Below are 13,406 nucleotides of genomic sequence, written 5' to 3' on the forward strand. Positions count from 1 at the left end.
TGCGCTCCTAGCGGCCGCGCTGTTGAAATACCAAATAAAAAAAAGAAAGAATCAGAGAGAGGGAAGGAGGATGTTGAAGTGACTTGTAGTACGACTGTACTCTTCCAGCGCTTTATCCTAGGCTAACCACATGGGGTTTTCGGGAGCAGGTTCCCGTTGTAATAAAACAACTTTTGGGGAACGCACGGGAGTTGAAGGCTGGTTTCCAGTCCGAGTCTCAGCCGAGCCATGTGCTGAGCTTGTGGAGACATCGCTGAAGATTTGAAAGGTGACACAGACGCGTCCCGAGGAGCAGAGGACCTGCGGAGGTTTTCCCAGTGTGGACTTACCGCTCATTCCTCCCCTCTCGCCGGCTCTGTCGGGCTCCGGCTTGTGTCGTATAGGTAATCTTGGAGACATTGCAGATATTGCGGATGAACTCACGGGGCAAGCGGGGATAACACTCAAAGACCGAGAGTTTGGTTTCAGGGGTTTTGGTGGATATGAACACCCGGAGCAGCTCCGGGTGTCCCACTGTGATATGGATCCTCTCAATTTTTGGACATTGAAACTGGCTCTTGTCAGTAACTAGGACCTCTCCAGAACTGTCACAAAGCCCGGAGCAGACTTGCGTGTCTTTGGACATATTTGTCTGCAGTGAAGTCGAGGATTTGCGCGCCCGCCGCGGATGTTTAATATGCTAGTATGGGTCCGCTAGCGTTCATCCTTGTTGGCGGATTACTGTATTTTCAAGTTGATGGTAAGTTTCCTAACGTGTTGTTGTGTGAAACTTCTTCTTATGGATGTATTAATATCCGGTTCTGTTTCGCACGGACCGTGTCGGACACCGTAATACTCCACCCGTCATTTTTTACCCACTTCTGATTTCTAAGCAACAGTGTAAATATATGTTGTTGGACAACAATATTAATTGGTAGAGCTATTGATTATTAAATTATTCTTTTGTCAAGATTCAGACATCCTGTTGATAACTAGGCTGACCTTATGGATTTGTGATTTAAATTTATATTATTTGATCATTGCTGCATATATTTTCCATGATACGTTTTCTTCTTTTTCATTCATAAAAAAATTTAATAATTTTTGCAGCAAAAATGCTGCCCTAATTGGAATTAGGGCAGCATTTTTCTTCTTATTGTGCAACAGATCGTTGTACATTGTAAGAAGTCAATCTTACTGAATGATGTGAATGTATTGTGACATAAAGGAGCAGTTAGAAAATGTTTTTTTTTCCTCTCCCTCAGTGAGACTCAGTCAGTGTAAAGCAAATATACCTATGAATGATTTTCAGGTTCTGTTACAGTGGCTACAGGTTATCACTCCAATGCAGAGGTGGAGAGGATATTTTATTAATACTGGCAAACAAATCCCAAATATGCGTGTGAATCCAGAGGGTACAGATGAAAAACAAAGTAGTCTAACAGAACATAAAGTAGTTCAGACCTGTCGGTGAAGCGCTCACTGACTTAAAGGTGTTTGGGCGATAGGCTGTGATCACCGTAGTGGACGTTGCTGCTGTGGTCATTTCCCTTTAGGATTGCAGGGCTGCGATTGTGCACCAAAGCCGCCTTTAATCCAAGCTGGGACACTGCCCCAGTTTATTATTCTCATTCGTCTGATTCAACTTTACTAATGATACAAATGAGATTGATACTGTTTAATTTCTACAGCCAAAAGCTTCCGCCTTCTTAGTTTTTTTTTTGCTGGCGAGTGCTAAGTCAGCTTTCCCCCCCAAAAATGTCAGGATTTTTCAGGATTCACTGGCCTACTATAGAGAACTGGTTTAATGGAGGAATTAAAACGGCCTGGACTGCAGTTAATGTGATGACTCACATCAATCATCAAAATGGGAGGGCTGAGGTGACGGAAATGGAGATTGGGATTGGCCCAACCTGTGGCTGGTGGAATGACGGGAGGGATTAAGATGTATTACTCTTAGAATGCATAAGCCTGAAGTCTGATTTGAATTTGAGTGCTGCTTTTGAAGTGGACACACCTTTTCACAGTGTTGATCATAGAATGAGAAAATCATACTCCTGAATAGTCGCATACTGGGATGTTATACCGGCACTACATTGTGACTGATGATTCACGTGTTTGCTTAGTATTGTTTGCACACGTTAGCAGTATGTAAAGCAGAGTTTTTTTTTTTTTATTGTCACTGAATGCAAAAGCCTGCAAGGCCCCATCTTTCTCTTCTATCACCTGTCAGCTCCCGCTTTTGTTCCTCACAGCTGCAAGTTTTGCCTCTCCTGCCTTCTGTAGTTGAGAAAATCCAACCTCCTTCTCCTGCTGAGATTTAAATCTTTCTTTCTTTCTTTTACCTTTTTTTTGGGTTGTCTTTCACTCTGCTCAGCCAAAACCCACTGGTTGCTAAGCAATGGCTGAAGGCATTGCTAGCTGTCCAGAGGGAGAGGGTGCACATCTCCCCGGGAGCAGTGGATCTTCCCAATCATTTGCCTGTCACCCTCCTCCCCCCTCTCTCTTGCACTCCCTCCATCCCCGCAGAACTCACCCATCACCCAACCCCTTTCAGAGGTAATCTGAGGGTCCTTGGAGAGGGAGGAGCTTCCTCTAAGAGTCCACTTAGGCAGACAAAAAGGTCTGGAGTTGTATTCACTGGGCAGCATAGCCAACAAAGCCAAGCCCTGTGAATGGCGTCAGTCACTGTTTAGTGTGCGGTGATTAATGCTGCTAGTGTGTAGGAGACGAGAGAAAAGGTGAGATGGGGAGAGAATAGAGGGAGAAACTGAGTGTGTGTTGGGTGTTGTTGCCAGGGTTGGAAGATATTGTGCATCTGAAAACAGGGAAAGCACACTTTAAGTATCCGATTGATTGCAGTAGAGGATATTTCCAGGAATACGCCGGTCAGCAGCTGCCTGGTTATCTCTTAAACTCCACTGTGCTGCGTTTGAAGCTGGATTAGAACATGCTTTGCATAGTGGACATGCACTCCTGACCTTTTGCTATTCTCAGAGCTTCCTGCATGCTTGGGTCTGATGTAGGAGCCGGTGACATCACGTCCGTCATGGGCGACACGCTGAGAGGTGCTGAAATACAGTCCAGCTCAAATCTGTCTAAGAGGCTATGGGGAGTCTGGACAGTGTGCCGCTCGCTATCCGCCAGCAGGGCTGTGGTGATGCTGAGTCAGGAGAAAGTCACACCCGGAGGATGGTTGTGTGTGTGTCAGGAGGGAAGGGGAGGGAGAGAACAGTGTGATTGTAATCAAATACAAAAATTGAGGCACGAGTTGTTTAACAACACGATCTTTTAAAGGGAAATGGCGAGGATGACGCTTTATTACCAAAGCGCCCCGGAGACTAACAGCTCTGTTGATGGTCATGATTGAATGAGAGAGGTTTAAAGCACCGCCCTATAATGGAAAATAAGCCCAGATTAAAATAGTCGAGGTAAATGATGAGGCAGGCTGAGGTCATTGTGTAAGAGCCATTGCGAAGTCTCGCCCCAAATGTGATTGTTCTGCTCGAGTTGGCAGCGTTTAGGCGGCGTTATTGTAATTGCGGTTCATTTGCTGGAATAGGCCTGCTGTAATGACGAAGCTTCATCTGAGATCTCCAGGAAGCTCCCCTCCTCGACTGTCTCCCACGCTCTCATCACTGTCAAGGAAGCCGCTTTCCTCTGCATCAAACTGCACCGCTGTTTATTCTCTGATTAGCATCAGAAATGAGTGCAGAATAAAGACAAAGCTGGGGTTGGTAAGAGGAAGTAAATGAACAGGGAACAAAGAATGAGGTGAACGCTCCTCAAATACAAATCAGCTCATAGGCCCTTGTGTGTTTGTGTGTGTGTGTGTGTGTATGTGCGAGCGATAAGTGTTACTTGACCAGTGATGAGGGCCTGTCAACTCCTATGATACTTTAACAGTCATGTGTGGCTGCTCTGTGGATCACGTTTCAGCAGCCATCAGTCCACATGTTCGGGATGGAAGAACAGGGACTTTGAGCTCTGCATGCTTCCTTCAAGTCCAAAGTACTTGCTCTGCGATCGCTCAAAAATAAAAGGATTCACAGCTGTTCTAAATTCCGGGATCACGCTGGTAAATGCCTTTACATTTCCATTGTGCTGAGGCTGGAGAGAAAATGTCAGTGGCAGACAATGCGCACATGGCTGATTTTGCAGTCAGACCAGCAGAATGCAGGGGAGGTAATTCCACTTTCCTCCTTTTTTTTTTTTTTTTTTTTACCTCCGCTTTATTAAGCCTCAGCCAAGCATACCCCTGACATTTACAGAGCAGGAAAAGGTCTAATGCCTTGATGCCTTTGCCTGGAGAAACAAAGAAAGAGAGGGTGAGAGATTACACCGGGAAGAGGTGGAGGTTTAATGCTAACAGGTAGGCGGCAGTAAAGGATAAGTATCTTTCCTCAAATGATTTATATTTCAGAACTTCCCCAGACCCATATCGTACACTATTTCTCTCTTTCACACACACACACACACACACACACACACACACACACACACAAACTATCTGCCGTTGGCGTTGTCCATGAGGGTGGAATTCAAACACTGAGGGGGTTGTTGTACACCTGCGATGGCAGTATAGTAGGAGTGTGTGTGTAGGTGGGGATGGGGGAGGAGTGATATGATGAATTGAGGTAAAGCGAGCAGTCGGGGCCCTTCACCTGTCTCACACACCTGTACTTACAGAATACTCACCTGTGCTTACCCTTCTGGGCCCCAAGGCACAGATATAATCCTGGCTCTATTCTCTCCCTGACTCCTGTTTCCCAAACAGCCGATTAAGGCTTGGGTAAGGCCAACAGACAAAAAAAGAGTGGATCTAATCACTGTTATATAGTCCTTGATGATTAGATGATGGTGAATAAACTCCTTATTGATCAATGGCAAATACCAAGCCAGCGGTTACAATGCAAACTGCCTCTGTGTGGGACAGATTACTCAGTTGCAGCGTGGATGTGACGAGCATTCTTATCTCCACGGAACTCGATTATCTTAAGAGCATGCCAAAATGCAGACAGGGAGTCGGGATTGAGTACGACACAAGCCTGTGATGCCTTAAAGTCGCCGGAAGAGACTGCAGGTTTTGCTGCACTGAAACGTTGTGTTGTTGCCCTCGCGCTGCCCTCTGGTTGGCTCTCTCGCAGCAACCTTCAAACAGAAGGGAGGGAAGTCAAGGTTGAGTGACACACAGAATATCCAACTTTAGAGCTGTACACGCAATGCAAACACACAGAGAAGCACACCAATGCATTCTGTGCTGAGTAAATAAATACACATAAATTGAATGAAAAAATTAATTGGAGCATACTGCATTAATTTGCATCCCCGTTTATTTGACATACCTGTTTATGGTATAATTATAGTAGTTATCACAGGCCTCCTCGATATTTGTCTCTCGTGCGTTCTTGCTCTTCATTCTCAAGCGTCCGTGTGACAGTTGTACCTGAGCTGAGAGTGTCTTGAAGATGAGGTCAGGCCTGCTGATCAAAATGCATGAGCTGTCTCTCAGTGTGAGATGTGTGAAGATGGACAGCCAGAGCATGATACTCGAGCACACATCCGTCACACGCAGCAGTTGTCCGGCGCAGCTGTAACGGCGCTCGGAGTGGTGGAGCCAGTGAATAAGTGTCTCATTCCACCATCTCCATCCCCGGCCTGGTCCATGGATCACCCGGCCGTGACAGCTTGGTACCTTTTCTTCCCCGTAACTAACCGGGGAATCTAACCCCGTAGAAGTGCACGGACTCCAAACTACACACCATCTCGTGCCAAACTAGTGTTTTAGTGTGGAAGCTATAGTAACCTGGAGGTCTAGTGAGGGGCCTGACCTCTTGTGAACAGACTGATGTCAACAGTACTGTATAGCTGCCCCCCTGCCTATCATGTGAGCATTGACATGTTGGTATTGTTGAGGCATTTTATGAATTGCAAATACTCTACTATTGTATTATTTTACCGTAGCATATACTGTGAAGTATATGTGCTGTCATTGTTCTTGGCGTTTCTTCTTCCTTATTTGGTAATAAGACATAGTGTTTCCTGCTAATGTATTTCTTAATAACATGGTCGTGCAATCAGTGTGTCTATGTGCTAATATAAACTGTAATATGCTAAATTATGTTTACAGTTCAGTTGCAAAAATAACATCGTCAGACCGAGCAGCCTGATCACATGAATACATACATAATAATTTGATAGTAAGTAATAAGGCCCGCATCGCATGTCAGTGCTGCAGGGATTGTTTTTTTCTTGTTGTGTCGCGTGCTGCAGGAACATGGCACCACACTGCTTTGTAAACTGAGCCACCATGACCAGGGGTGGGTTGATTTACTGTATATAACGGCTCCTGGTGAGGCTGGCTTTGTGGCTGAAGTCTCAGTGTGGAACGTGGCACGAGCCAAGTGTCACAACCGCTGCCGCTGGAAGGAAGAAAGCCTTAATCGCATCCTTGAACGTTTGAACTCTCCACTTCCACTTCCAGGATGGTGATGATTTTCTTTCTGGAGGGCTGCTCACAGGCATTTGTCATTTAGAGTCCCGGTAACACCCAGCCGGGGGTAGAATTATGAAATGTAGTGGGTGAATGTGTTTGTGAGCACCATTAATAAACATCAAAGCCCATTGTTTTTTTTTGGTGTTAGCATGGATTTATGAGCCTCAGTAAATTGAATGAGTCCTTCATCCACTTACTGCTAGCGCTCTTGACCTTGTCGCCCTAAGCCAGACCAGATGAAGTGTCCCATGGAATAGAAATTTAATAAATCTCATCTCGACTTGCTATGCCGCACCTTAAAGAAACACAAACATTGGGCTATAAGGGCCATTTCATTACCTGGCTCTGCTCTCTGAGTCCATCACTTGGATGGTGTGTGTGCGGTTGCGGCCTTTTATTCCTCATGTTGGCGTGTTGGTCTAAAAACCACCGGAGTGGCTGGAGGTGGTGACTGCCCTCATTGACATGCAGGGACACTGCAGTGTGTTCACTACAAGTCAGCACCCGTGGCACACCTCCAATTATCCACTCATCTCTCAACACGGTGTATCACGGACACCTGAAGGCCTTCTCTCCCCCCCCCCCCACTCCCCACACACACTCCCCCCCTCCCCTTCGACTTCATTTCTAAAGCAATAAAGCACTTATTTATTTTGCCCCGTTCAATCTGCTGGGGCAGCTCAGCAATGCAGGTAAAGAGATTACAATGCTTGGGGGGGAATCAATTGATGCCATTCATTTCATTGCACTTCCCTGAGTAGGAACTGTTTAGAGTAGCCCACGCTTGAAAGGAGGGAATTGGCGACGTGACATTTTGCACCCAGCTGTGTCTACATTCGCATGCACACACCGCGCCCACACCCACACACACACACACACACACACTTGCACGCGCACACACACACGCGTATCTTAAGAACATTGCTACTTACTTATCTGCTTTTATAGCACATTTACAAAGATCCCAATGACTAAAGAAAGCTGTGCTCTACTGCTATAGTTTTCTACTCCTTGACCGGAGAAAGTGTGCATTAACTTAACTTAAGGGCTCTCCTTCAGGAGTTTATGAGGAGGGGGAGGCTATTAATTATTGAATTCACCGGGATGTGAATCGTTGATTTTTTTTCCGCACACAAACGCACATCTTCAATACCAAGGCTACTGCCACGGACAAAGAAGAGGCAGGCAAGAAAATGGCTGCACAGAAGGAAGAAGGATGTGTGCCGGCGCAGAGACGGGGCTGAAGAAGGTGGGCTGGTGCAGAGAGCTACATGCTCGAGTGGCCGTGGCATCGGAAATCATTCAATCTGCATCACGCAGTTTAGAGTCCGTACCAGTGACCTGACAGTCCCACAGAGCTGGTGCTGTACTCCTTACACTATGCACCGACCTCTGTAAAGGAAGCAAGCTGCGCCCTTATCAACACATAAAGAGGTCTAAACTGTTATTGTGTCGTCCTCCTTTTCCCCCTTTTCGTCTCCTGTCGGCAATTTCAGCGCTTCAGAGAAAGGCCATTTGCTGAAAAAAAGGATAACATCACCCTTTCAGTTCATTGCAACTGATAGTAGAATGAAGAGTCAGAATGAGAGTAGTTTGGGAAAAAACAAGGTGGAAACTGCCTGAAACGCAAGATACGTGAATCAGCCGTTTGCAGCAAAGATCAGATATGCTGTTTCCCACAGTAATCTATTTATATATTCCATCTGCATGGGGTAGAGAGGGCAAACACACAGATGCAGAGTCAATACGACCCCACCACATCACTGCCCGAAATACACTCAGAGTGGAATCCTATCTGTTATTTGTTGGAGGCGAGCATGGATGCAGTGAGAGGTTGAGAGCAGCTCCTAGAATTACCCCTGTGTGTGCTTTCAGAGTATAGATCTTAGCAGGAAAAAGGAGGAGATGGGGGGGGGGGGGGGTGCAATATGCAGAGCACTGAGGTGGAACAGAGCCCATCATGTGAGCTTGCTGGCTAACTGGCTCGCAATCCCTCACTCTCTTGCAATAGAAGACGAATCTACTCCTTCAGCACCTGTGAACACCTTTTATTTCCCCGTCTGTGTCCTTGCTGTGAGGATTGTGCTGTATATCCCGTGCTGTATCTAGTGGCTGCCTGCATGCGGTGGGATTGGATGGGCTCCAGTAGATACAGCAGGCTGTTCTTTAGTGACATCTCACCCCGGATGAGCCGTATCTCTGGTATTTTTGCCACACTGGAGCTCGTGTGCTGTGACGCCACTGACAGCGCGCCGTAAAGAAGATAAATCTGGGGTGCAGAACGGGCCGCTCGCAAGTGTCACGGCAGGCCAGTGCTGAGGCGAGGACGGACAGTAACATCATTCTATTGCCTCCCCCAGTTTCCCCCCCTGCCGCTCGCTCCCATTTCCCTTCTGATGACATGATGGATATGACTCCGTCACCCTCACAGTGAGGGCAGGACGGGGACAAGGAGCAGGCGGAGGTATTGGAAGGGAGAGGCATAGATATATACGGAGATAGAGTGGGAGGTTGAGGAGAAGCTGAGAGAGGCAGGAGGAGATTGGACAACATGGATCTCATGCATAATTCATTCCTTTTGAAAATGTCTTTGAGGTTTACGTTTTTTTTTTTTTTTTTATGTACAATTTTATATTCACTCAGTTTGCTGGGTTTCAACATTTCAGTATCCACATTACAGTGTTACAGTGCATCTTGGCCCGGACCTTGGGTTCTCATGTTTGATGTTTTATGGGGCCTCAGTGACTGGAACTTTTTGCCTTGGTCTGAGGTTGCCGGTGGTTACCTGTGATCAGCGTACTCGTCTGTTGGCAGAATAACTAATATCTCTTTGGGGAGCCCTTCCCTTTATGCTCTGGCGGAGACTGGTGTGGGTATTGATTTGGTTGGTGGGCTGGGATTTCTCCTGGGAGCTCATAAAAATAATTACAAAAAGATCATGAAAGGCCTGACCTTCTGTTGCACACATGAATAAATATGTGACAGAGATAATAGAAAAGAGCCCTTCTATGTGTGTGGTCAGTGGAAAACAAGCTGTTATGACAGTTAAAGTTGTGTTTTTATTCCAGAATTTGACCAACGACCTATTTTTTGGTTTAACTGGGTGAAACCTTTCTCTGTCTTTAGTAACGTCTCCATGATAAATGTGTTGTGTGAACACAAAAAAAAAAACACAACCGAGTGAGAAATAATGCTGTAAAACTTCTTGGATCGCAGTGAAGCTGACATCATTTGGAATGAAGGAAAAGGCAGAAAGGAATCAGCTTTTGCTTCAGTAATCCCTCTCTGATTTCATTCTCTGTCTGTGCGCTTGTTTGTTTGTTCTCTGGTTGCTGCTTTCCTCCAGGAGAGGATGACTGCACAGCAGTGGTGAAAAGTAATGGTGGTGTTATTGCAGACAGGGGGAAACACAGCATTTTGATTGGAGCGTGCGCCCTGAGACCCAGTGAAGTGCACTCGCCTCAGCTCAGAGAGCACTTGATTGCACAGTACCAATGATCGCATTAAAAGGGCAACAGAAAGCCCATTTACCGTAAAGAGAGGGATAAAGGGGGCCCAATAGGAAGCTGAAAATTGACTTTCACTTCTGTTAGGAGCTACGTATGGAGCGGTGGGGATATACATGTTTCTTTTCTTTCTTTGCTCTTCTTGGACAGCATCTCTAGGACATGGGAGCCACATGAGGTCCTGATAAAACAACACATATACCCGTGAAGGCACAAACATTTTAGTTTGTGCGTTTAAAAGTGACGCTTGCTCAACACCAGGCGAGGTTTACATGTTGAGGTTATCCAGTATTAAGATTGATGTGCCTCTTTTAAAACATATTCCATGGCATATGGATGCGCTTTTAACCTTTTCAACCTCTACACCTTACTACCTCCACTTCGGGAAGGACACTGACCAGTCACGTCTGGCCCTCGGTGCACCCGGCTCAGCTTATTCTGGCAGTGAAAGGACAATTGTAGAGGCATCTGCTGTTTTCATTTCCACCGGAAAGAGGAGAGCAGATGGAGACCCAAGGTTTAAGTGATTAGAAGGCAGTAGATTGGAATACAAATTGGATTTAAAGAAATTAGACTGATATAAATCGAATGGAGTCGCCGCAGTTTAGTGCTGTGCATGCGCATTGGCCTTAGTGGAAAGCCACCGCGGGGCCCGTGGATTAATGCGGGAAACAGATGCTCCAATGAGATAAGAATAAATGTGCGTTTGACACTCCATCTGAGGGAGATGGGGGGTCTCCATGTCCGTCCTTTATCTTGCCCTCCATTTATCAATGTCACAGTGTTAATTACTGCTTCGCTTATTGGGTCACTTACTGCCAGAATACAAACTTGCCTCTGTGCTGCTGAAAGGGTAACTGACTGCTTGCTAGGTTGCTGTTACCTACCGCTGGTGAAATAGATTGTGTTAAAACCTGCCTGAAGCATACTGTAGGTTTTACTTCCACCACCAGTAGTACATCTTCAGTGTTTCACATAATGCCAATGAGATTAGATCATGCACTTGGGGATCAGGAAATCCACCACCACCACAAACCCCCCGTCTCTGGCCCCACTTAGAGGAAGACACTGGGCCTGATCACTAATCAATGACAGGGAAATGGAGGGAATTAGCCCAAATTAGGAAGAAGAGAGCACAGACTACCTCCTGTTCAGGGGTCAATATGGCACTGTGTGAAGCCTGATCCCTGTTAAGACAAATGGTGGACGAGTGCACATTGACGTAGTACACTCGGAGTCTTTGAAGTGGATTTTGTGCTGATCAGTGGATTTCTAACTGGGCCTGTCCTTTTACCCGCAGACTCTCGGGCAGAAAAGGCCGGGTTGCAGCATGTCTCCCAAGGGAGATTCAAGTATAAGGCGTAGTGGAACATGTGCAAACCCAGGCAAACAAAGAGCTGGAGCCTCCACTGTTTTGTCTTCATCCCAATGTTGAAATTAGCCCTTACATAAGCACAAAGGTTTATGTGGTACACTGCTCTTCTGTGCAGCAGGCATCGTTCTATTACCCCGCTGCACTGCCCCGGGGAAGGGCACAGTCATCAACTCAGCTCAATCACATGCACACCTGCAACAACTAATTTTGAGACAAAGGGCCCAGCACTCTACTTAATACAACACTGACTGGCTAGCATGTGGCTGCCAACTGAATCCGAGTTATTGATGGGGTATTGAATGTGGTTCAATAGGAGAGGATAAAGGACGGGCTGTTGGAAAAGTTTGCCTCATTTCCCATTCCCTTTACCGTATCTTTGAATGTTTGATGCCGGATCAAACTCTTTGATTGTTGCATGGTTCCCAGGGCCTCTGTGATGTTAATGTGTGTGGCCTACAGCGCCTTATCTCTGTGGTTAAGACCTGGTCACAGACACACAGAGCACTCTGTGACTTGGGGACCATTATCTTAGCTGCCAGACTCTCAGAGCTCGCCCACTGCAAGCCCGACTAAAAAGGAGTGGGCCAAGTTTTTCAGCCGCGGGGGATTAGCGTTTGACATCAGTCTGGACCCCGGCATTCATATTCACATCACATGTACACTTCTACAACAGTGGACTCAACAGTTGTACTTATTTGCGCCCTACTGAAAGCCAAATATATAATGTGTGTGTGTGTGTATAGCTCAGATGTACGGTGACTATATGCATCCATTCACTGCTCACCCATGGGTCCAATTACCCACAAGGCAAGCCCTTGCAATATGGGGTTGAGAAGAGCAGATTGTTGCTTTTTGATCGGCTTGAAATGGAGATTAAAGGGCCCAATATTTTGAACATGCTTCTAACCAAAGACAAGCTTTCCTAACTATTAGTTGGAGTCATCCATCTATTTTCCGCGGCTTGGCCAGGTCTGGGTTGCGGTGGCAGCAAGCTAAGAAAAAAATAGCTCAGATGTCCTTCTCCCAAGCAATGTTGATTTTGGCAACTGATTCTGAATTCATAATATGCTTCTGATGAAGACTTTGATAAAAGTTCTCCCAGCTTTTGTTTCTTCTTCTGTATTGTCTCATTTTCAGTGAAATTGTAATAAATTTCTTAAAAATGAGAGATTTTGGACAGCAGCGTTCTGTAATCCATGCAGATCATTAGATAAAAATGAACACCGCACAGGGGCCACATCCTGCGTCTCCTTCTCTGGTATCTTGATCCCCGCTAGATGATGTCAGCTACTTTTAGTTGTATTAATGAATTCAATCCCTTCCTTTTCCCTATTCTCCTATTAGTGTACCTGCTCGCTATTATGTTAACAAGAGAGGCTTTTTGACTTGAGAAGGCCTTCTTATATTAGAATGTCCAACTGAAACAGTGATTAATTGCATCTCCTCTTTCTCCTCCAGGATCCCGTCTGCGCCAGGAGGACTCCGCACCCCGGATTGTGGAGCACCCCTCTGACCTGATTGTCTCCAAGGGGGAGCCCGCCACTCTCAACTGTAAAGCGGAGGGGCGGCCGACCCCGACAGTGGAGTGGTACAAGGATGGAGAGCGGGTGGAAACGGACAAAGATGACCCACGTTCCCACCGCATGCTGCTGCCCAGCGGCTCGCTTTTCTTCCTTCGCATCGTTCACGGACGGCGGAGCAAACCGGATGAGGGGGCCTACGTCTGCGTGGCCCGGAACTACCTGGGAGAGGCTGTCAGCCGCAACGCATCTTTGGAAGTAGCATGTGAGTCAGGACTCTGTCCCCTCTTTATTCTTAGTTTCTCCTCTTTTGCTGCACTGCTCATTTAATTTAGTTTATTCATTGAATAGGTGAAGAAAAGTCTTGATCTTGCTGCTTCCAGATGATGGAAAGACTGGATTCACATTCAACACGGCAGAATTGAGAGACATTATTTCAACATTTCCTGTCAGCATTATCTTTTATTTATACACAATGGAAAAGCACATCGTCTTTATTGTAGGGAATAACAGTAAACACATAAGTGCTT

General features: G+C 46.2%; 1 protein-coding gene across 1 annotated transcript in view; it reads left to right on the top strand.

Annotated features, from left to right (window-relative positions):
- Window positions 1-684: 684 nt before the first annotated feature.
- The window catches only part of robo2 (roundabout, axon guidance receptor, homolog 2), a gene marked incomplete at its 5' end in the record, with an annotated part of 149,480 nt that continues 136,758 nt past the window's right edge, over window positions 685-13,406 (top strand). Inside the window, 2 exons of the mRNA XM_079166603.1 lie at window positions 685-739; window positions 12,815-13,141. Of these exons, the coding sequence (XP_079022729.1) occupies window positions 685-739; window positions 12,815-13,141 (382 nt within the window). The remainder of the gene's footprint in view (window positions 740-12,814; window positions 13,142-13,406) is intronic.

The sequence above is a fragment of the Pholis gunnellus genome (genome assembly GCF_910591455.1).
Source record: "Pholis gunnellus genome assembly, chromosome: 9".
Taxonomy (NCBI): domain Eukaryota; kingdom Metazoa; phylum Chordata; class Actinopteri; order Perciformes; family Pholidae; genus Pholis; species Pholis gunnellus.